General features: G+C 34.1%; 2 protein-coding genes and 1 pseudogene across 2 annotated transcripts; 2 read left to right on the top strand and 1 right to left on the bottom strand.

Moving 5' to 3' along the window:
* Positions 1-5,417: 5,417 nt before the first annotated feature.
* LOC128180665 (uncharacterized) lies at positions 5,418-9,440 on the top strand. Its single transcript, XM_052848800.1, has 3 exons — positions 5,418-5,438; positions 5,594-6,302; positions 8,784-9,440. The coding sequence occupies exons 1-2, from the start codon at positions 5,418-5,420 to the stop codon at positions 6,296-6,298; spliced, it is 726 nt and encodes a 241-aa protein (XP_052704760.1). The 3' UTR covers positions 6,299-6,302; positions 8,784-9,440.
* A 2,850-nt stretch (positions 9,441-12,290) lies between these two features.
* Positions 12,291-12,926, top strand: LOC128180667 (uncharacterized). Its single transcript, XM_052848801.1, has one exon. It carries the CDS (start codon positions 12,291-12,293, stop codon positions 12,924-12,926), a length of 636 nt encoding a protein of 211 aa, XP_052704761.1.
* Positions 12,927-13,914: 988 nt separating this feature from the next.
* LOC128180668 (THO complex subunit 3-like) overlaps positions 13,915-26,331 on the bottom strand; it is a 30,760-nt pseudogene continuing 18,343 nt past the window's right edge.

Below are 26,331 nucleotides of genomic sequence, written 5' to 3' on the forward strand. Positions count from 1 at the left end.
TTTTCTGATGATCGTTTTTACGTACGACTTAACAATTTTCGTAGATTTCAAATCTTAAAAAGTGAGAAAACGAAAGAACAATAAAAATGGCTCTTAGTGAAATTCAGGCATTCATTTTTCTGATAACTAGTTGAAAGCAATATTCTGTAACATCTCTAGAAATAATTTGTTCTTTCCTCTTTGTTTTGATTATACAAATACCAATGAGATTTCATAAGGTATGGCTAATATCAGTAAACGAGTTTGTATATTAGAAACGATGAAACTAATATCAGTAAAACTGGATGATAATGAATGCAGTTGTATTAACTTTGATTTTACTACAGTGATACAACCATTCCTAAGCCCCTTTTTTACTTGGTACAGTCGATTTAAAATAAATAACACGCTGTAAATACTGTAATTTTCAATTTTAAGCAGTACGCTTAAAAGGCACATATTTTTTTTTTAAAAAGTTCGGCACGCTATTGCATGGAGAAGAAGGCGACATTCATATAAAAAATAATTAAATTGTCTTTGATATCTTATTGCTGTTAAGAGTTTGCTCTAAAGACGGTAAGCTTTTTTAAAAAGCTAAACTTGTATGATTACGTAACTCATCCCCAGCATGTGGCCGAGGATCGAGAGCCATCCAGCGTGGATTGGCTACCGAATTGCGGTGATGTAATACACAAGTACCTAATGTCATACAATGTATCGGACTCTAGGAACCACTATGCTTAACTATACATTTTGTGTTTTATTATGATTTACTTAATATTGTCTTCGATCCGACACGAACTACTAAGGTACTTAACATTTAACGTACAAGACTTACATGCGCAATGATTGGCGGTGGAATTAGTAAAGAATTATGAATTCTGTGGTCATTACAAATTCCTTCAACAGAGTTTAAAAATAATAAGTCCGTATAATTTTTGTGAACATGCTATGCTATGTACTGCAATATATTTGCATTTGACCGAGTTTAGAGCACAGATTGGTTAGTACATGTGTTTACCCACCGCATATTTAAAAAAAATTGCACGGAGACTTTAGACTCACTGAAATAATGGAATGTTTCTGAAGCTTAAAGCAAAATATATGCATATAGCCTATTGTACCATATGCAGCGTTCATTGGTTCACACATCCAATTTATGGATTTATGCCGAATTTTATCTGTATTTGATAACCCATTCAAAAAAATAATAAGTACATAGAATTGTTCACAATTTTAGTCGCAAATGCAACCCATGCTGATACTTTTGCAAAAAAAAAATCGGAAAAAATCCTGAAATAATTAATGAACATCTTCGAATGATAGTGAATTTCCGATAGAGATTTTATTTATCCCATTAATAATTTTAGATGAACCAAAATAATAATTATAATCTCACTTAGCTTACTAAAACATGGGTCTTTTAATAACATTTTCTAAACTACATAGAACTGATTTACTGCGTATCAGTGTAAAGAATCTGAGAGAGCTTGTGTCAGATTAATTAGCGTCGGTTTTTGATGTCAGTCTTGTTTACACCAAACGCTCGTTTAATCAGTCGAACGACGATACCTTGTCGGCATCAATATCACTAATACACTTATGCATGCGAATGCACTGAACCATATGCTTAAAGATAAACTTAAAATACTTACGTTCCAAATATTCTAGATAGATTATTATTAATTTGATAAATTTAAACAGGTTAATCCGGTATTGGTCTCTCTTGGCCAAACTATGTACAGTGGTTGTGCAAACATGGTCAAAGCAAAAATGTCTTTACCTGGAAAGATATAACGTCTCCCTCCAAGTCCCCATCTCTCTCTCTCTCTCTCTCTCTCTCTCTCTCTCTCTCTCTCTCTCCTAGATTCGCTACTTTCAAATATTTTTTCAACAAAAAGACAGAAACCAATACCTCAAAAGTCGGGCATGTGCTCTACTGAAATGGATACGGTGTTTCTAAACTGTAGAATGCTTTACTTAGTTTAATCAGGCACGGGATGTGAGAGGGGGGAGGGGGCTGCGAAACCTAATGTATGGCTTAAACTGTTTAAACGTATCATGAATTTTAATCTTGATAGATTGCTTATGTAATCATATGAGCTCTTTGATTGTATTAAAATTAACAAACATTTTACACAGATCAACGTTTGATTAGAAACTGTTAATTAATCATGAACAATTATTAATTGACCTAGTCTATTACCAAGTCTCTCTGTCAATTAAAATCTCGTATAATACATAACATTTAAAAAACAGTCATTCGCCAGTCGTTCTTTTTCGCCTCGCAACTGCAACGGAAGAACTTTTCGTTGTTGTGCAACGAGCTTTGCTTTAGTTGGTTTTCCAATTCTGTTTTCTTTTTATTTTTACGTTGAGACCATGGAAATTAAGATCGTTCAGTTGATACAATTTGGAACTCAGAATATATAGAGCTCCAAAAGAATGTTTTACTGATCTTTTTTTAGATTGCTTATGAATTGTCAAATGTTCGAATGTATGAAATGATTTTTTTTTTTTGGCGAATTTTATAATATTTTTAAAAAGTTTCATATTCTAAATTTTTGAAGGAGAAACATGAATTATTGTTTATGTGTGTTATGTCACCCGTAGTCCTCTTGTCTATACCCTAGTCATAAACTATATTAAGCGATGTTCAAATCATATATAATAATCAAATCTAAAAGAACAAAGAACCTGTCGACTGTCAATATAGGACGAAAATTTTGTTTTTTGGTATATTCGCGAAGAAGGTAACATGTCCCCTCTTTATTGTCAACACATGGCAGGCGTAAGAAAAGTTGCGCTTGCGTAAAAAGTAGAGTACTCATTTTACTGCTTAATTGACCATATTTGGTGTTGATTTTTTATTCACTCAAATCATTCCAGATACAGATGCATATTAAGAACAAATGAAATTATATTTATATATGTATGAAATATATGTGAATTGTTAAAAAAAACTACAGTACATTTGATTATGAAGATTTGATCACAAAATGCGTTCAAAGAGGCCCATGGGCCACATCGCTCACCTGAGCAACAATAGGCATGATAAAATCAGCTTATGGAGTCATAATACAAAATATTTGGACAATGTGATATAATACATATATATCCTATACAAAAAAAAATCTGTTTTCCCCCTGGATATTCTTATATTTATAATTAATTCCCTTTTCTAACAGGATTTTATAGTCATATCACATTAAGTATTGCAGTTCTCAAAAAGACCCTTAACAATAATTATTGTTTATATACAGGATATAAACCTACATCAAACTCTGAACCCCATGTGAGGCTCAATAATTGTCCAGGGGCCAAAGTTTAATAAACAATTTTAAAGAATCAGCAATATATAAAAATTCTTGCATATAAGTAAAAGCATATATAATAATATTTCAGTTTTGTGAATAATTAAAATGTTTTCCTTTGTACAACTGAATCCCCAGTGTGGCCCCATACTACTCCTAAAGATTGTGATTTGAACAAAATTGAATCTACATTATTGGAAGTTGCTTTCACTAAAGTAACATCTTTTGTAGGCAATTGTTTTTTTAGAAAAAGATTTAAAGATTTTTAAAACTGTTCTATATTCCTATGTAAAAATTTGCCCCCCCCCCCTCCTTGTGACCCCATCCTATCCCCCCCCCCCCGAATCATGATTTGAATAAAATTGAAATCTCACTACCTGACTATGCTTCCAAACATGATATTCGACAATGATTCTACACTTCCTGAGGATGCTTCTATACAAGTTTCAGCTTTCCTGGCCTAATAGTTTTAGGAATAAAATTTTTAAAGATTTAAAGATTTTAAGATATAAAAATTTAAATCCCCCATTGTGGCCCCACCCTACCCCTAAAGGTCATGATTTTCATAACTTTGAATCTACACTACCTGAGGATGCTTCTATACAAGTTTCAGCTTTCCTGGCCTAATGTTTTTGAGAAAAAGATTTTTAAAGATTTTAAGATGTAAAAATTTAAATCCCCCATTGTGGCTTCACCTTACCCTCGGGAGTCATGATTTTCATGACCTTGAATCTACACTACATGTCGATGCTTCCATATAAGTTTTAGCTTTCCGGGCCAAATGGTTCTTGAGAAGATCTTTAAATATTTACTCTACTGGTACTGTACCAGTTATCGGCTAAGACCAGTTATCGGCTAAGCTGAGAGTTCGGGTTTATAGCACGCGACAATACAAGATTTTTTAATTCAGTCGTCTTTTTTGAATAAAGTAAAGTAAGTTTGCTTGAAAACTTTTTTGAATATGTTTTATAAATGAGCTTAAACGATCAATGTTTACCGCCGATTTTACATCTTTGCACTTTCAGCAGTGAGGGAAATGACGTTATAAGTTAAAAATAGAATATTACCTCTTTGTGATACGTTATTATATCCCTTCTCTGATTTGACATATAATAATAATAATACATTTAACATTATAAACAAAAGGAATTCACAAATTTCCGAGAGATTCGTAGCGCAATTAAACGCCTGATTGCACAATTATGTATTGAATAGTCTACGATTTGCTGCATTACCGTATGATGATAAACGAATAATTTTATGAGTTTTGTTTATAATGTATCATGACCCCGACTACTTTAGTCTGACCCACAAGGGGCATAATTCAAACTACATTTAGCAGAGTATAAAATCAACATGAACACGGATTATACTATGTTATTATCACGCAGCCGATAACTGGTACAGTAAATCGTAACAACTCGGCAAATTCGGGGCGTGCTAAAAAGCACAAAACAAGATCTTTTTGGTTCTAAATAATGATATAAACTAACAGATTGATAAATAAGGATTTCACGTTTTAAAGTATATCAAGTTTTATCCAAAAATACCAAGAAATAAGGAATTACGAAAAGAAAACGTTAAATTTTAGCCGATAACTGGTACAGTGCTAGTATATATACTTATGTAAAAATTTGACCCCCCCCCCATTGTGGCCCCACCCTACCCCCGAGGGTCATGATTTTCACAACCTTGACTTTACGCCAGCTAAGGATGCTTCCACATAAGTTTCATATACTCTATATACATTTATTCCAATGTAAAAAGTCTAACCCAACCCCCCCCCCCCCAATGTGGCCCCACCCTATCCCTGAGGGTCATGCTTTTCATAACTTTGAATCTACACTACCTTAGGATGATTCCACAAAAGTTTCAGATTTCCTGGCCTATAAAGGTTCAGGAGAGGAAGATTTTTGAAAAATTCTTGAAAATTTTCAATAATTCCTAACTATCTACATAAATTTCTTTTAGGTTAAATGTAAAAATATAAGTGTTGTCTGTTGGGTTCGAGCCTGAGATGTTTTGGTTGTTGAGCCATCGTATGTTCCACACGGCCACTCACGCTGGATAATTCTGGGTATTTAAACGTTTCAGTCGTGTGTGTTTTATTATAAGTACTATATCATGTATCGTAGCGATTTATGGGTACTTGGGCTCTAGGGTATTTAAATCCAGGAATCGGTCAGAGTAATCATTCGACATTAGTTAGCCACAAGACTGACAAGTTCTGATGTCTGACGCAGAGGAAATTCGTTTTTTACCACGTGCTAGTGAAGGCCAAGTGAGCTCACCTGCCCGAGAGTCTCGAGGAGGAATCCAGACCTGGGAATGCGGATTTGTCTAATGCTGAAGCGTACCAGCTGTTTGCTTATAAACTTGACACAGCCCTTGCAGAAAATAAGAAAACTATCTTACGAGAACTGGAGTCAAGGACATCCACCTCTACTGTAAAAGATAAGAACGTTGATTTTAAATTATCTCATCATAGAGAAAGATTTAATTTCCTGTCGGAATTAAAAGAAAATTTCGAAAATATAGAAAAACTTGTTCAACGTGGTGACCTTGATGATACTCATAAAATTATTGTTGAATCAATTAGCAAAATTAAAGAACAACAGAAAGTTATCAGGATAGCTGACAAGTATGGTTGGGACGTCGCTAGAGAGTACAAGGATGACCCTATCACGGACAATTCTGAAGACAGCCAACGCTTGCGGCAGGCAGAGCAGAGGGCCAAACGTAAGAGGTTTGATTCTAACATTAACAGCAATCCTTTTCGTGGCTATCGCAGTAAATTTCAATCCTCAAGAATATCGCCCTACCAGAGAAACCTCAATGCCAACGACGCAATCAACACTCCGTTCAGAGTCCAACCGGATCAATGCCTTTACTGCAATGCCTTCGGTCACTGGAGCGTCAACTGCCCTCTTAAGAGAAGAGCTCAAGGCATTACAAAACCAACAGCAACACAAACGACCCAGAGTACAGCCGCAGATAGACAGTAATCTGGTATGCAATGTTTTGGGTCAAGATATAGATAATGACAATTTAGTTAAAGGCAACTTAGTAAAAAACATTGAATTTTGGAAAAGAACATTGAATGCTGATCAATTTATCATAGATACTATAACTTACGGTTATTCTATTCCATTTGAATGTATTCCTAAGTCTATTGTTTTGTTAAACAATAAGTCTGCTTCTGACAATGAGAACTTTGTGGATCTTGAAATTAATTCTTTGCTTCATAAAGGTATCACCAAATGTGATTTTCCTCCTACTGTTGTCAATCCTTTATCAGTAGCACAGAATTCTCAAGGTAAGAAAAGACTTATTCTAGACTTACGTCATGTGAACAAGTGTGTGCGAAAAGACAGGTTCAAATTAGAAGGTGTTAAAAATGCCATACAATATTGCAAGGTAAACGATTGCATGTTTAAATTTGATTTAAAAAGTGGTTACCATCATTTGGATATTAATCCATTTCATGTTCAATATCTAGGATTTTGCTGGAAAGAAACTCATTATTGTTTCTCTGTTTTGCCTTTTGGATTGAGTTCAGCCCCTTTCATTTTTACACAACTTTTAAAACCTTTAGTGAAACATTGGAGAGAGAAGGGTTATAGAATATTAGGTGTATTTGGATGATGGTTTTGGATTTGCGTCTAGTAATGAATCCTGTCAAATTATGTCTAACAATGTTAAGCAAGACTTAAGAAAGGCAGGTTTTATTACAAACACAGAAAAGAGTATTTGGGAGCCTCATAAATCTCTTGATTGGCTTGGTTTTATTTGGGACACATCTTCAGGTACTTTGACAATACCTGAGCATAAAATATCTAAACTTTTGGAAATAGTAAGGGGTATTGTATTAAGACCTGCCAGTTTAACTCCTAGAGTTTTAGCTAGTGTTACAGGTAATTTAACATCTTTCCAACCTAGTTTAGGAAATATTTGTTCTTTAATGACAAGAGTTATGCATATGGTCATTGCAAATTCTGTAACCTGGGACTGTAAAATTGTTTTGACGGACGAAATTAAAACTGAGTTATTATTTTGGTTGAACAATTTAGAACAGTTACCGTCCAAATGCTTTTTCAATAATATTTTTATTCCACAAAGGATTGTGTATACTGATGCAAGCAATTTCGCCGGAGCCGGGTTTTTAGTGGAGTGTGCGGACAGCATTGTGCATAGAATGTGGACACCTGAAGAAAGTTTGCAAAGTTCTACTTTTCGTGAATTGAAAGCAGTTGAGACAACTATTGTTTCATTGATTAGTAAGATTAGAAATAGAACTGTAAAATTGTACACAGACAATCAAAATGTTGTTAAAATTATTAAATCCGGAAGCATGAAGAAAAGTTTACATGACATTGCTATAAACATTTTTTCCAATTAATTGTATTCAAAATCAAATTTCATTAGAAGCTGAGTGGATACCCAGATCAGAAAATGAAGTTGCTGATTATTTTAGTAAAATGTATGACTATGATGATTGGTCCATTTCAGACACAGTTTTTCAATTTTTTAATAATAAATGGGGACCCTATGATGTAGATTTATTCGCTGACTGTAATAATTTCAAAGTGACTAAGTTTTTTAGTAAGTTTTGGACACCTGGTACTTCCGGTGTTGATGCCTTGGGACTTCAACGCATGGATTGTACCTCCGGTTTGTATGGTGCCTGCTGTAATAAACCACATGCTTCTTTGTAGAGCCAAGGGAACTCTTGTTGTTCCTAAGTGGACTTCTTCTTGCTTTTGGCCCTTGCTGGTTGATGGTGTTGGACATTTTAAAGCGTTCGTGGTTGATTACTATGAGTATGTTAAACCAAGAAATTTTTTCTTACCAGGTTCTGATGGTAAGAGTATTTTTGCACAACCTAAGTTCATGTCTAATGTTTTGGTTTTAAAATTGAATTGCCAGTAATTACATGTATCGTGATTCGGCAAATATGAGGTACCTGGAATATTATTGGTTTTTTTTTGTTTTTTTTGTCTGTTGCAATTTTAGTTAGCGTAAAACTTTATTGTAATCAGGAGCCTGTACTGCGAGCCAACTTAAATTTGTGATAGGCTGAGAGCCAATTTAAAAGTAGGATAAGCTGAGAGTCAACAAGAATGTGTGCTAGGCTGAGAGCCAACAGAACTTTGTGCTAGGCTGAGAGCCGAAAGAACTTTGTGCTAGGCTGGGAGCCGAAAGAACTTTGTGCGGAAGCTGAGAGACAACAGAACTGTGGGCTGTTAGATTTAGAACCAACAGAACTGTATTTGAATATTATTCAACTTCTTAGTTTCAGTTATGGTTTGGTTTGTTTTTTATTGAGTTTCTGTTCTGTCATGTAGATGAATTAATTTGGTGTTTTTGTTTTTTGTTTTTTTTTTCAATGATTATTTTTGCTATCGTTTTACACATATTTTCGTTACTGAAATATGTCTGAAAATTTGTGGTTATTAAAAGGTTAATTACTGTTTTTCTTTGTTATTTCAGTCTTTGTCACATTCACACTGGAATGAACTAAATATACACATGGATGGACCAATCGCTTTGTTGGCTAGACAGATTCCTAGTTTAATAGATGCATCAAAATCGGACTCCACCTTGCGTAAATATAAAACTTATTTTTCCAAATTTCAAAACTGGTGTAAAATGTATGATCTTGACTCGCTGCCGGCATCGGCATCTACGGTTTCACTTTATATTTCCTTTTTGGTTCAAGCTAATTCATCTTCTTCTGTTCTGACTGCTACTATTTATGCTATTCAGTGGTATCATGACAAAAATTTATTTCCTAATCCATGTTATGAAAAATTGGTGAAACTTACTGCGGAAGGTGGAAGACGCATTTTGGCTAAACCGTTTGTTAATAAGAAGGAACCTATCACTATTGACATTATTGAAAAAATCTTCAAATCAAAAAATGACATGGATAACTTGTGTCATTTACGCACCAGATTAATATGTGTTTTAGGATATGCAGGCTTTTTTAGAGCAAGTGAATTGTGCAGCATTAAAAGTTCGGACATTAAGTTCCATGATGAGTATGTTGAAATCAAGATCAGGAGCTCAAAGACCGATATATACAGGAGAGGTAATTCTGTTCATATAGCGAAATCCAATTCGCCTTTTTGTCCTTATCAGTGTTTGAAAGACTCTCTTCGTCTGGCTGACATTCGAACTCATGCGGATGAATTTATTTTTAGATCTGTTAGGTTTTTCAGAAACAGCAGATCTTATAAATTGTCTCTTGCTGATAAACCTTTATCTTATACATCTATGAGAGAGATTTTTTTAAGAGCGTTATCAGAAGTCGGTGAAGAACCTAGAAAATTCGGACTTCATTCCCTAAGGTCAGGAGGGGCAACGGCAACTGCTAATGCGGACATTCCAGACAGGTTGTTTAAAGCTCATGGAAGATGGAGAAGTGAGACTGCGAAGGATGGTTACGTTAAAGACAATATTAATAATATTTTGTCAGTTTCAAAAAATCTTGGTTTGTAATGTATTAATTTCATGTAGTATTAAATTATTCAACTTTACAGTCATCACCCGACGTTTGTTTTTCGAAATGGCTAACTACGTCTATCCTATATTATGTGTTTGTTTTATTTTATTAGAATAGGAAATAATTTATGTTCGGCTGAGCGAAGCGAAAGAGAACATAAATAAATTTCTTTTAGGTTAAATGTAAAAATATAAGTGTTGTCTGTTGGGTTCGAGCCTGAGATGTTTTGGTTGTTGAGCCATCGTATGTTCCACACGGCCACTCACGCTGGATATTTCTGGGTATTTAAACGTTTCAGTCGTGTGTGTTATATTATAAGTACTATATCATGTATCGTAGCGATTTATGGGTACTTGGGCTCTAGGGTATTTAAATCCAGGAATCGGTCAGAGTAATCATTCGACATTAGTTAGCCACACGACTGACAAGTTGCTAAGTTTATTATTTTATTATTATAAATTGAGTTTTATTTTCAGATAAATAAGCATTGGGAATAAATTTCAATCTTCAACAGTTGCCATGGTTTTTGCGGCATCCAAGATCCAATCGAAGGTTATTCTATGGAAGTAGACCTGTCCTCCTGATGACTTATGTGCAATTTGTAGTTTAATAAATGGCTAACTACGTCTATCCTATATTATGTGTTTGTTTTATTTTATTAGAATAGGAAATAATTTATGTTCGGCTGAGCGAAGCGAAAGAGAACATAACTTTGCAAAAGGGCGTGACCCTTAATTTTCACAACTTTGAATCCTAAGGATGTGTTGTGCCAAGTTTGGTTGAAATTGGCTCCGTGGTTCTTGAGAAGATGTTGAAAATGTGAAAAGTTTACAGACAGACAGACGGATGACAGACAAAATGTAATCAGAGGCGTGTTCAGCAGAGCAAGCGCTCGCGATTGTTCGCGTGCGCCCGCAACTGAACGGTGATGTTCGCCATAGTGCTCGCCAACTTGCTTGTAACGTAGTTCGCCGAAAATTCCAATGTAGACCAATCCACACTTTACAAAAGTTATGTCCCTTGGCCGCCATCTTTGGGGAAAACCCATATATTTCTCACAGTAGCCTTTGTAGTTTAGAGGGTTGCAACTTCGACATTGGACATTAGAAATCGGTTTCCTCTGTGAATTTTGATTGCCCCAAGTTGGGACAACCCTCACATCGAAGCAATAAATTAAATTCTAAGAGGTTTCTTCACAGGACGCCCAAATATTTGGTTGCATAAAGAAGGGACAATTTTTTTCCCCTTTTGACCTTTGGGTTGACCCTGCAAAGGGGAACAACTTTTGCAAAGTGTGGATTGGACTATAGCGTTGGGTGTATCGAGATGTACATTTACGATTGTTGGTTTTCTTAAAAAACCTTCTAATGCAAAAACAGTCTATGTTTTATTCCGGAATTTGCACATCCTTTTAGGTTTAGATTTATACATGTTCCTAGGAGTCAGAAAATTTTACAAATGGGCATATTTGCTGCAAGGAAATGAGAAGTGACAAATTTTTCTACTTTTTTTCCCTGTGTAATTATTTTAATCCAAGTTGGGCATAAGTGGTTTGTCTGTCATATCTCTCTCTCGCCTCCTTCTCTATAAAACAATGGCTTCCGGTGAACACCAAGATCTTGGAGGCTCCAGCTCCAGAATTTCGATGTAAGATGCAAATGAAAATGAAATGTAAACACTGGTAAACAAAGCAAACAAAAATGAGGATTATACATGTATGTTAAAGAAAAAATATATTTGAAATTGGTTATGTGATGATTATTACAATATTTTAATTTCAATAACACTTCTTTTGCTTGGTGCATGTAGATCCATATAATCCCTATCCATATTTCCTTATCTTAATGCATGTTCCCTTTGACCCTCTTTCCTTTTCCCTATCACAAATCCCTTGTGTGTTGCTAACTGTCTTATATGAGAGTCTATGGGTTCAAATCCCGTCACTACTTTTGTACATAGATTTTTGTAGTAGTAAATATAATGGACAGATTCACATTTTCTTGCCAACCACCTTACGCTCTTGGTTTTTTTCCTCAATGATTTTGTCATTAAACTGGAAGTACCGGTATTTTTTATGTAGGCTATTCCTTGTAAATAGTTGTGTCATTTATATAATATGTAGTACTTTGGGGTGAATATGTGTCATTTTTTTTTCAAATGCCAAAACACAGTACATCTGAATGTATAAGAAAAAGCCATTGCCAAATTAATTGAACTGGTTTGTTTTTCAGGAGCTCATGAATATCATTGGACCGAAATTTGAATCCATAAGAAGTGTTTCCTTGGTGAGTAGAACTCTAGCTTGTATTTGGTTTCTTGGAAACACGGAAATATTTCGAAGTGTGGCAGACCGTTTTGACATTTTATTTTAGGTCAATTTAAGACTGTATTTAAAGATCATGAGATGATCAATTCTCTAATATCGTGGCCTACAACTGATGATCAGCGGAACATGTTAGCAGAATCATTTGCAGAGAGGGCAGGGTTCCCTAATGTACCCGGTAGCGGGGGCCATTGATGGGACGTATGTTCCAATCAGCGGACCTTCTGCATTTAGGGAATCCTATATTTGCAGAAAAGGTTTCCAAGCAATGCATTTACAAGCAGTCTGTGGGCCTGATTTAAAGTTTTTGGATGTCTTCTGTGGATACCCTGGATCAGTTTATGATGCCAGGGTATACAGAAACAGTCCTCTTTTTCAAGAGGTTCAGGTATTGCCACCTAAATTTCATATTTTAGGTGACTCTGCATACCCCATGTCAATAAACTTGTTGACTCCCTATCGTGACAATGGTCACCTTACCCTTGAGGAGAAAAAATACAACAGTGCCCACAGCTCCACAAGAGTGGACATAGAGCGGGCCTTTGGTTTTCTTAAGGGTAAGATTAGGAAGCTCAAGTTTCTTGACACGAGGAATGTAGAGGACATTCCCTGTACAATTGTAACCTGCTGTGCATTACACAACTTTATTTTAATGAATGAGAGTCTCGATGAGAGTGAAGTTGTTTTGGAAGATGTAGATGTAGATGAGAGGATACAAAGTGAAAATGTGCAGTGTGAAAATGAAGCGAGAGTGGTTATTACAGGAAAGGAGAAAAGAAGAAGTATCATGCATCTTTTGATGTGAAGTACCTGTAGTTGTTTGTACTTGAAAGTACATGTATAAGTTCAGGAGAATGTTACATGTTATTGTATATTTAATTGAAGAGAAAGACTGGTATGAATAACATACATTTAGTATTTATGTGAAATAATAAAACATCTGAGATGACAAGTTATTTGCATTAATAAAACATGCAGGTGAAAATAATTTATTGACTTGACGGACAATGGATGGTCAAATAAATTACCCATGAAATATGGCCTAAGGGACCTCACTACATCAAGGCTTATACTTTTCATGACATTTCATCACAAGATGGTAATTTAAATGTTTTGTTAACTTAAATAGTTTGTAACAATAGATTTTGTTAAATATCACCGTAGCTCAGCAGTTTAAGTATAGGGCTTGTAAACCACACATCACAAGTTCCAATCTGCGTGGGGATTTTGTTCCTATTTTCTAAATCAATTTTTAAAAATCATAAATTTTTATTGCAAATTTGTTCACCTATTTGACTTAATTAATGCATCATGCTGTCATTCATAATCATGTCATTGACTGCTGATTTGAGAATTAAACTATTTCAAGGTATAGTGAGCCACCTCAAATTTTTAAATATGATATTATCTTTATAATATAGTAAAGAAATAAATGAAATACTTAATTTACCGGTAGATATTATACTTAAAAATATTTTCCTACAACGTTAATTAATTTTATATCTTTTATCATGAGACATCATCATCTGCTGAGCAATTATACTTTAAGCGGCAACCTTTCAGCTACATGCCCAACAGTATTAATCATAGAGCCCTATCCACATAGCATGTATATATATATATATATATATATATATATATATATATATATATATATATATATATATATATATATATATATATATATATATATATATAAATTACATGTACAAGTAACAATCACTAATTGGCAAAATTATGACTCATAAATTCATACCTTGAAAATAACCAACAACAACAACAGTTAAAGATTTCTATTTCTTTACTTCCTCTACCAGTTTTTCTAGGGTAATAACCCGCCGCTCTTCCAGTTTAATACGTTTATCCTCTATATCCATCCTCTCTTTATGCATGCTTTGCAATTCTTCACAGAAATTTTTTATCCAGCTTGGTTTCCGATCCTTACAGGATGATGCCGGGCGCTTCCCCTTCCTTGATGATCCACTCTCGGTTGCTACTGGGTCTGTCTCCTTTGATGTGTCCTCTAGGATGGCTGCTTTCAAAGAAGAGGCTACAGCAATTGGAGATACTGCTGGGTATCCATGCAATAGATCCTGCATCTGGGAGAAGAATCTCCAAGACTGACGGCCATATCCAGTCTTGGAGTTTCTTTAAAATTCATTTATGATTTTGTACCGGTACCTAAAATTCACCATATAAATGTGTTGATAACAAGCATTGCAAAGTCAGTCAAAAATTCATTGTTTATCAGCTTCCCCTATAATGGTACATTTAATTAGTAAGAACAGTTTCCTTTTTATCATTTTATTCAAATAAAAACCATTTATTATTCTTTTAAATACTCATTTCACTGCTCCTTTTTAAAAGACTTTTTGGTGAATTGTATTTAAGTACTTCAGGGTCAAAATTTGTGATGCAAATGGTTTAAAGTAAAAAAATCCTAACGTTTGATTACTTTAAGAATGATTTACCGAGTTTCGCATCATGAATTTACTAGCATGTTGAAACTCATTACATACTTTTTAATAAGTTGTGGCAAAATACCAGAATGCATGAACCCATCACTTTAGGTATACATGCATGTTCAAAACAAATGAAAATAACAAACATATATGAATTCAGAAACATTTGTCTGCAACATCTCATTTTCAAAGGTATTGTAAAATTTATTTATTATATTTTTATTTTATTTTTTTTTGGGGGGGGGAGGGGGGGGATACTCCTTGAATTAATATCCGTGTATATCAAACAAATCACTTTTGAAAATATTTTGTTATACTTAAAAAGGACAGAAAATGCTATTTTATAAGTTAAAGATATATGGTCTGTAGAAGTTATTCGATATTGCAGAAGTGTTTAAAAAATATTTAATTGGTTTGTATTGATTGATCTAGTTTAAAGTTAATGTAAGGGATTTGTCAAATTGGACATCTCTGGTGTTGTGTATTTTCAAACTTATTCTTGAGTGACTGAAACTTTCTGCTGCACTCATCTCCTGTTAGATGGTGGCCTTTCTTACACATTTCCTCAGAAATTTTTCTCCAAGCCTGCTTTTGCGTTACAGTATTTGAATTAAAGAGACTGGTGTTTTCCTTTTTTAGAGTGATTCAAAATAAAAAAGCCTCATTGGTCCATGTTAATGAATCTCAAAATTAAATATGGTTAATACTCATTACTACTCTGAATCAAAGAAATAAGTAGTGGTGGGATTTGAACCCACAGATCATCATGTAAGACAGTTAGAAACGCAATAGGATTTTGGATAGGGAAAAAGGAACTCGAATAAAAGGATAATTATATATATATATATATATATATATATATATATATATATATATATATATATATATATATATATATATATATATATATATATATATATATATATCAAAGTGTAATTAATTATCAAGGTGTTAGAGAAGACACAATTATGAAACCAATGGTTTGGGTGCATCATTTCTGATTGTCAGGATGACAATGGGGATCTCCCGGTTGTATTCACTACTGCAGGTGATAACTGCAACAAGTGAAAAGCTGTCAATGTGACAGCAAACCGGGTTTTCTTTTATGTGAACTGTATTTATAATCTATGTCAACCCGTACCCAGTGAAATGGAGTACCCTATATGCAATATTTTGCCAAAAAATGACTAAGTTCAAAAGGTGGTATTTTTTTCATAAACTATCGGAAATCAAAATCCTAGCAATATGCACACCTCTGATATATGTACAATTGATCTGCAAAAGAACAACTTCCTATCTTGAAAACTGTAGGAGGAGTTATCCGTACAATGAGGGTACCCTTTTGGCAGCCGCCAGCCCGCCATTTTCACCATTTAATAACCGGATTTTTCCGTTGAAAAACCCGGTTAAAAATAGTGATCAAGGGATTTGCCCCGGATGTCAGACAGTTAGTAACATACACATTAGGAATTGGGAGGAATGAAAAGAGAATACAAACACAATTTGATTACAGTAAAACAATCTTGTAGAAAATTATCTGGTATCTCGGTCACTTATAATGCATAAGTTGATTGGTCGAAAGAGACGTACTGTAACTTGAGGGGGGGGGGGGGGGGGGGGACTATCACCAACAACAACATACATATACACACAAAATATTTCTCTGCATAAATAAACTAAATCATGATAGAACGATCTACATTCTTGCTTTGATAAAGTAAGCAAACTGTAAAAAGTCAGTGTCATTACAGCGATTTGGTTTAGTTTTATGAAAAATGTATTGCCTGAATATTTAGTGTTGTGGTGTTGTGAAGAAATACCACCTAATGATGTCCCCTCTGGATCTGACATATTTTACTTGAAAGTAAAAGAGTATGAAAATTTTATACAGTGGGATTATTGTTAAAACACGCAGACACACGAAAGTAGTATCCATCAGCATGATGCTTTTAAGCAACGTTTTATAATTTTGAGAGCACAAAACATCAGTCTATAAATTTGGTGTTATATGTACCGTACTTTATATAATAATAGACAATTGCATTAAAGGAAATATATTCAATATCTCATGAAATATAATGCTTTTTTATAAATCGCCTTTGCCACTTCAACATCAAAGAGTTATCATATTCATGGTAGCCATTAAACTTATACCTCCTTGCTTTTCTGCTGGCATGTCATCTTCGGCATAGTCATTTACCATGTTTACCGGTACAAAGGGTTCTGAAAAATGGTCTGATATTTTTAAAAGATAGGGTTACAGTTTTACAGTATAGCTGAAAAATGATAATGGGTAATCAATATTTTAATTCAGCTACAAGCCATACAATTCAAAAATAATTCTGTAAAGCATTTATTGATAAACATATTATGACCATGCATGTATGCTCCTTTCAAGCAAATCAATAGAACTCCTGAAAAAAATAGTTTAAAAAAAAAGTTGTTTATGGAAATAAATGAATTGACTGGCAATTTCTTTAAATAACCAGTAGGATAATATTTTTTTTCATTATGCAGACTAATTATGGTTCTTTCTTTTGACCAACAATTAACGAACAATGACCTCCATCCTCATAGGTTTTGTTTGAGGAATCGATGGACTCACTGGTACAGGTATCTCTATACAGGTAAATGAATAAAATATCAAAACAATGTTTGACATATATATGAACATATTTCAAGAGAATCCCCCCCCCCCCCATTGAATAAGCACTATTCCCCTTGAGTTATAAACAGACAGTGTCCTAGCTGTTTTTTTATATTTTTAAAATTTCAATACATGCATGCATACAGTATATAAGAGTTAGGATAATGATCAATATAAAATATATCAGTTGCGTTTCCCCAACTCTTATATGTCTGTAATAAAAACTACATAAACTTTCAATAAACTAAAAGATAGTCCAAAATTATTTATATTTCAAGTACATGTACATTATGTTTAAGAATCATCTATATAAAAGCCTATCAACCTGGTCTCTTCTATGATTTTAACAGACTGTCTCGGATGAGAACCTCTGCAGCTATCTGTATGACTTTGACAGTCAGCAAGGTAGAAGAAAAGACTTTCACAAACTGCACATTGGTACAGAGTTTGATTGCAATTCTAAGCCATGGCGTTGGAAGAAGTAGCAGACGATATAGCACTGTATAACTTTTTGAATCACAGTTAATGCAGAGACAACAATGGCCCAATTGTCGAAGTTTGTTTTTTCTTCAAAAGTCCTTTACTTCTTTGCATGTAGTTTTCCTGTTGTCGTGAACGTAAACAAAACACATAAATATGAAACCTCAAACGCTCGTATAATCCGGATAACCAATTACCTACGTTAAAATCGAACACAAACTAATACATGTATATATACATAGGAAGTATTACAAAACATAGATGACTGATCTATACATGTATCTGGGTTCTTAAATTGAATTATATATCATGTACATATTATATTATTGTTTCTTTGTTCAATTTCAGATGGTATGTAGGTTATGATCCCAAGTGCTCTTCCTGAAATCATCAAATATAAAAGCCATTGAGACCCCCACCTTAATCCAAAGATATTATTCCTCCTTAGGTCATGGCGCATCAGATCATTATTGCATGTTAGTCATGACCCTAAGGGGTCATCCTGACCCCCTTAGAATCAGAAATTGTCAATTATCTAAAGATAATAATATAGGGTTTTCATTATCATATATTGACTGTTACTGGCAACATATAGGGTTTATTAGATCTGACCCCTGGGGTCATCCCCCCACCCCCCCCCCCCCCCACCCCCCCCCCACCCCCCAACCCCACCCCGGAATTTGAAATTACCATATATCTCAGAAACTGTTATAAGCATGACCTCTAAACCATATATATTCATGTTTCTGATGTCAAGAGGCATAATAAGTTGTGTAGGTCATGGGCCCTATGGGTGGTCCTGACCCCCTCAAACAGCAAGTCCCTAAATATCTTCAAAACAGTTGAGATCCCCATCTTTAAACCATATATATTCTTTGTTCCTTGTGTCAAGGGGCATCAAACGGTATGTAGGTCATGGGCCCCGGGGGTGGTCATGACCCCCATCGAACAGGAAGTGCACGAATATCTCGGACACAATTGAGATCCCCACCCCTTAACCATATATATTCTTGATCCTTAAAGGGCATCAAAAGGTATGTAGGTAATGGGCCTCAGGGTTAAATTTAATTTTTAGCTCACCGAGACGAAGTCAGGGGGAGCTTATGCTATACCCTCGGCGTCCGGACCTGGTTAAAGTTTTTGTTGCATGTCCTGTATCTAAGCTATTACTTGTCCTATATTCACCAAACTTGCATGGATGATGCATCTGGACCTACTTAGGGACTTGAAAGACTTGGATGCTGAATCTGAGTCCTAAATTTCAGATGCTGGAGGAGGTTAAGGTTGTTGGACCAGGTTAAAGTTTTTGTTGGAGGTGCCCTTTGATAGCAATATCAAAGTTACTGCAGGTCCGTACTTCACCAAACTTGCATGGATGGTGTGTCTTATGATACATGATGCACCATACAGGCATGAGTGCTGAATCTGAGCTATAGGTTTCGGATGCTGGAGGAGGTTAAGGTTTTTGGAGCGGGTTAAAGTTGTTGTTGCAGGTGCCCTTTGATAGCAATATTTAAGTTACTGCAGGTCCGTACTTCACCAAACTTGCATGGATGGTGTGTCTTATGATACTGATGCACCAGACAGGCTTGAGTGCTGAATCTGAGCTATAGATTTCAGATGCTGAAGGAGGTTAAGGTTTTTAGAGCTGGTTAAAGTTTTTGTTGCAGGTGCCCTCTGATGATTATATCTTAGTTACTACTTGTCCTAACCTAACCAGACTTCCATGGATGGTTCGTCTTGTGATACTGATGCACCAGACAGGCTTAAATGCTGAATCTGAGCCATAGGTTTCGGATGCTGGAGGAGGTTAAGGTTTTTCGAGCTGGTAAAAGTTTTTGTTGCAGGTGCCCTCTGATGATTATATCTTAGTTATTTCTTGTCCTAACTTCACCAGATATACGTCTTATGATACTGATGCACCTGACAGGTTCGAATGCTGAGTCTGAGCCATAGGTTTCAGATGCTGGATATGGTTAAGTTTTTTTGGAACAGGTCACATGTTTAATAGATAATAGTACTATTTCAAACTTGCATAGTTGATTAAACTGTAGTATGAATGAATCACAGAGGAAGCTTCAGATGCAGAGCTTGATCTCCATTATCAAGGATGCTAAAAAATATATCTTAGTTATTACAGGTCCTAACTTCACCAAACTTGAATGGATGGTGTGTCTTATGATACAGATGCACCTGACAGGCATGGATGTTGAATCTGAGCCATAGGTTGCGGATGCTGGAGCAGGTTAAGGTTTTAATTGCTAGTGCCCTCTGATGATGATATCTTAGTTATTACTGGTCTGAACTTCAAACTTGCATGGAGATGCGTCTTATGTATACTGATGCACCTGACATGCTTGAATGCTGAATCTGAGCCATAGGTTTCGGATGCTGGATGAGGTTTAGTTTTTTTGGAACAGGTCACATGTTTTATAGATGATAGCTTGCATAGTTGATTTAACTATATTATAAATGAAACGCAGAGGTTACTACAGATGCAGAGCCTGATCTCCATTATCAAGGATGCTAAAGAAGTCTCCTACCTCACTCAAACCTGCTCGATAGATAGATGCGTTTGTTGATAAATGATATAATGTGATTCCTTTGATATAGTATTGTTTGGTATGAAACAATATTGTTTAATATGACACAATATAATATCATATGTAATATTATAAAAAGTTATATGATACGATATGATATTGTATCAATTTTTTGTTATATTTTATGTTATGATATTGTATCATGATATCGTTATGTATAGTATTGTATATAATGATACAATATTGTATAATATTATATTGTATTATTAATTTATTATTTTATCACATGATACTATTACATAAGATATTGCAAAATATAATATAAAAAGTATCCTATGATACAATATTGTATATTCTATAATATTGTATCATACGATATTGTATAATATGAAATTAGTTTCTGTTATATAGAATTATTTCACGTGAAATTGTATAATATGATACTGTAATATTATATAATATTAGTATGATATATGATATTGGTTTATAATATGATAAATTATCACATCACATGAAATTGTATTGTATGATATTGTAAAACATATTATTGTATCATATGATACAATATGTTAAATATAATATTGTATTATGTAATATTTTACTTTATCACATAATATTGTATCATTTGATATGATACAATGTTGTGTCAAATTATATTCTAGCATATGATAAAATATCATATTATGTATTAAAATGATACAGTATCATACAATATCATACTATATTATACAATATAATATCATATGTTTCAATGTTATGATGTATTATGTAATATGATATTGTAATATAATACTATTTTGTTTTATATATAATGATATTGTATTATACGTATTATCAAATACAATAACGTATAACACAATACAATGTCATATCATACGTTACAATATCATATCTCATCATTGTTTAATATTATGGTATTTTATTGTATTATATGATATATGTTGTAAATATGATAGGATGCAATATTTAATGTTATATTATTGTATTGATTTACAAATAAACATATGATTATCATACAATTTTTTAACAGATGATATACGATATTGTGTCAAAACAAAATCCATGAATATCCAAGATCATAAAGTATGATTTTCATTTAATATGATAAAGGTTGTCTCTTAAAGGTGAAGTCTCATAAGGGTGATGTCTCGTCTCGGTGAGCTTTGTAATCTGTGATTACCTATGTTTCAAAACTGTAATGCACATCTATGGAACAGTTCCTATCATATCCCAAGATATGATGTGTCTATCCATTTAATCATAAAAGGAGTTCTAGGATCTATGTTTTTTGAAGTGATAAATGTTAATTTTCTGCTACTTTTTGACACCCTGGATGAAATTTAAATTTTTAAAACCTTACTGCACATCTATAGAACAGTCCCTATCATATCCCAAGATATGATGTGTCTATCCATTCGATCAAAAGAGGTGCTCTTGGATCGATGGGTTTTTTTTATGGATAAACGTCAATTTTCTGCTACTATTTGACTCCCTGGATCAAATTTAAATTTTTAAAACCTTATTGCACATTTATAGGACAGCCCCAATTATTTCCCGGCCATGAGATGACGTAACTACTCCAAAAGTTGTAAGAGGAGTTTTAGAAACACACTTTTTTTGCAAAAACATCATTTTTTGTTGTCAACTGATCCCCTTAATAAAAAAAAAATTCTGGAACCTGATCACACTTCAATATAACACCCCCAATCATATTCTTTAAGATCATTTGGCTAGTGCCAAAAAAAATGACATTTTTTCAGCCTCAGGACCCCCAGGACAAAATTGAAAATTCCGAAACCTTATTGCACATCTATAGGATACCCTATAACATATTCCAAGAGATGATTTGTCTACTGTTGAAAATGTAGGAGGAGTTCGAGGAAGAAGGTTTTTTGTGACAAAACTTCATTTTTTACCAATTATTTGACCCCCAGGACTAACAGAGAATTTTTGAAACATTTCTACAAAACAACATGATACCCCAAATCAAACTCCATGAGCAGTTTGAGAAAGTAAAATGTTTCTAAAAATCCAATCAGACATTAATAACCATATCTGAAAAATAGATGGACAATAAAAGAAGAGATGTGTAATTGTTTCTGGTTCTAAAAAACATATTAAACATATAGTGGGGAATTTTTAATTTTACACGTGTAGTATTTTGTTAGTACCTAATATTCTGTGGATGATTCTATAGTTAAACCAATCAGTCCTGAATCTTTTGTAGCAGATCTAGGGTTTGAATAAGCCTGTTTCCAGTTAAAATCTAGAGGTAAATTTAAATTGAAGGCCCATTCGTTTTCACAAATAGGTTTATGATTTGATTTTGCCATCAAGTGATCATAGATATTCCGTGCTCCTTTTTTACACATGCAAAGTATTTTAATAGATTCAGGTTGGTATGGTTTGATTATTACTTGATGTGAAAACTGCTTAACATTTGGCCAAGCACAAATAATTGCACGTATCAAACCTTCAGATGTAGTAAATGGAATCTTAACTGGATAATCATTGGTGATTCTCTCATAAATAAATAAATCATGAACAATATGAAATCCTTTCTCATAATGAGCCTTACAAAATTCATATTTATCCTGAATCTTTACTTTATTATTGTACCATAGTGGCTTAAGCATGATATTGATATTATCAGTCTCTTTATATTTTCCAAAAATCACATAAATAAAATAAGGTTTCTTTAGAATTAAATTTTTTGATGAAAGGTATTTACAGCCTCAAAATGGTTTGTTATGATTATTTGACCGTTATTTTCAATGCGGCTTCATTAATTTTTCCAAAATCGTTTCGGAGCGATTCTTCAATTTTCAGCTACATTACGGGTACGGGTATATGGGAAGTATTTTAAATGTGCTGAAGGCCTGTCCCGAGACACAGTAACTGTTAGATTATTCTAACTAAGCAGAGTGTATTTAAATGAATACTGTGGAATCATTAGATTTCGTGGTGGCTCAATTTTCGTGGAATTCGTGGGTACATGTACCTCTCATTCACGAATTAACATCCTCCACGAATTAATAAATTAAGGTAATAAAGTCATATTTCTCTTGTAGGTTTAAGAGAATACACGAAATTACGTCCCCACGAACCTGTAAAATTTAAGCAATTAAAGAAAATTCACCCCCACGAAAATTAATGATTCCTCAGTAGTGTTTTTGTAGGCTTGAGCTTGCTTATGTAAATGTCAATAATACGGTGTATTGATGTATCTCCCATGTCAAAGTGGAAGGCAGTTTTTAAGCAGTTCCTTAACAGTGCTAGTTTTGTTATCTAAGCAGTTTTTAGCAGTTCCTTAGCCTTCCATACTTTTCTTAGCAGTTGGTTTCCCCTATATGTCTCATAATGAATATAAGCAGTTCCATGCAGTAATTTTAAGCCTTCCAGTTATCTAGCAGTTTTAAGGCAGTTATTTTGGCCTAAAAATTTAAATGAGTTGATGTAAACTGGTAAAAACTGTGTGAAACTGCCAGAAACTGCTTGCTTGCTTCCTAATATGGTTTTCATAAATGAAAATGCATGAAATATAATCAAGATGAAAACTGCTAGGAACTGCTGATTTCATCTATGGGTTATATGAATAAGTTTTAACATTTTCAGGAATAAATTATTACATAAAGACATACATGTACAATATTGTACCATATAAGCCAACTTGAATCTACACTGCATGTGGATACTGCATTTAGCTAGCTTTTAGCATAGTTAATATAAATATATATTATTGTAAGACTTCAAATTACAATCATGACTTTATAAGCTTCTCCCCAAGTTGTTCTTGAGAAGTTGTTATGTAAAATGTTTTCATGTTAGATACTCTCAGACCTTTGATTGACCATTGTAGTCTCAGCCTTTCCTAAGGGTCAATTCCCATGCATATAAACTTGAGCAGCTATATCTGATATATCTTATATACCAGTAAATTAAGTGATCTAACCAGACCATTATTAAAAACTGTTCAATGAAAATTTATTTGAAATATTTTATGTACCTTAAGAGAAATATATGTAATATCCTTGGAACATATTAAAATCCATAAATTTATTTGAGTTTGCCCATACACAACATTTTCTGTGATGAATATCACATGCACTCTTAACTACCCCTCATGGCACTGATACATTCAAAATGTTCAACCAAACTTCCTGTTATCTCTGATCTTGATTCTGAGTGGTCAGTTTATCTGACAGCAGCCAGTGACCCAGATTTGTAACTGGTTGGAAATGCATTCTAGAATGATGCAAATCCCGTATGAGGTGTGTATTGACCTATAACTGCTTATACTGCAAAGACTGCTAAGAAAACTGCTTAGAATTACTGCTTATACTTTTACCTAGACAGTTTTGACATGCCTCTAAAACCCTTACTGATTGGAACTGCTTGAACACTGCCAAAAAATTTGAAAACTGCTTAAGAACTGTCTAACTACTGCTAAAATAGGCAGTTCCTTTTGCCATAGGTCGATCTATTTCTTAAATGTCCAATATCAAATGCAATGTCAACCCATGCATGCACGGGTCAAAGTCTAGTCTACTATAACATTCGTACCTGAGTCGACCTCTGCTATGTCTATAATCAGATCTTCTGATGCTGAGGCCAACATTTTGCCGTCATGGCTGAAGCTCAAAGTTCTGACTGGCCACTCTAACCTGAAATCAACACATCAAATGTCTATGTCTCTGTTTTTTCAGTAATTGCAATAAAACAGAAATATCATTCGACCAAAAATAAGAGATCCTCAATAAGTAGAGTTTATATGATAAAAAGATGGTTGCAATTCTTCTAAATTCTTCTTAAGAAACAGAGACCAAATTCTCATTGCTTATATATGATTTCTTGGGCATATTGAGCAATATCATATAAAATGCATCAGCTACATATTAAACTTGACATCAGTAAATCTTCATTAAGCTTAGAATTCAAAAAGCTATAAATTTTCTAAATATTATCATACATAAGTTTTCAAGACCATTATGAGAGTACATGTGTATTTTCTATGCAACAAAATGTACAGTACTTGTGAAGTGAATCTTAAATGTAATATATTGTGCACAACTATTAATATCTGGAGAGGGTTCTTAATACAGGGTAGCTCTGCTACGTCCAAAATACTGACCAAGGCGTCCGCACTACCAGTTGCAAAGTACTTTCCCTAAATTGGGGTCAAACTCGATACAGATACAGTTAGCAGGGTGAGCATTCAGGGTGTGCTGGAGTTTTAAATCTGGGTAGCTGTTGATAACAATGTGTTTTATTTGCATACAATTCAATTTTTTTAAAATTACCAAAATGCTGCACTAGGTATTGACCTAATAAAGTATGCACAGTTATGAAAAACTTTGCACTTCATCGAGCTGTCGTATCCATCATTACTTAACCATTTGTTCTGTAACGGGATGGGAAAATTAATGACGGACCAGACCTGGATTCGAATCTGGGTCCCCTGTGTCACAACTGACCTGTTGTGATGGGTTCTTTTAACATTTACCCCTTATGAAATCATATGGATGACTCTTATTTTCCAATAAACAACAACAGTATGAAAAAATAAACAATAAATTTATCTACATATGTACAAAGAAATTATTAATCATAGTTCTCAACGGGCCTCCATAATCTCGTGCTTCTTTCTACCACGCTCCACCACTTTCCACCACGTTCCACCACGATCCACCACGCTCCACCAAAATCCACCCCGTCCCCTCAGGTTAACAATGAATTAAGAATTATAAAATTGGTCACCTACAATTAACACACAATTTTCTAATAAATCATTACAAACATAAGTTTTATGCAAACTCACTAATGGCTACTATAGCTTTAAAAACAAGTAAATTAACGACATTTTAGTACACATAGTAATACGTTCTTGTTCTTGTAGGTGAATATGATCAAATACGTACCAGACAATTTATGTAATAAATAGCAATACAATTCATCCGCCGACAAACAATATCGTAAAGTTACACTTACTGAGTTGTGGCAATAAAAATACAACAACTGTAGGCAATCAGGTCTCGCAACGCCAGCGCCAACAAAATCCACACAGGCTACATGTTCCCT

Source organism: Crassostrea angulata, chromosome 4, assembly GCF_025612915.1.
Source record: "Crassostrea angulata isolate pt1a10 chromosome 4, ASM2561291v2, whole genome shotgun sequence".
NCBI lineage: Eukaryota > Metazoa > Mollusca > Bivalvia > Ostreida > Ostreidae > Magallana > Magallana angulata.

What these genes read in the sequence shown, in the direction of transcription:
- LOC128180667 (XM_052848801.1), top strand. Translation starts at nt 12,291, where the DNA reads ATGTACCCGGTAGCGGGGGCCATTGATGGGACGTATGTTCCAATCAGC.
- LOC128180665 (XM_052848800.1), top strand. Translation starts at nt 5,418, where the DNA reads ATGTATCGTAGCGATTTATGG. An exon ending in TGTATCGTAGCGATTTATGG is followed by an intron (nt 5,439 to 5,593) that starts GTACTTGGGCTC and finishes CACCTGCCCGAG; the next exon opens with AGTCTCGAGGAGGAATCCAG.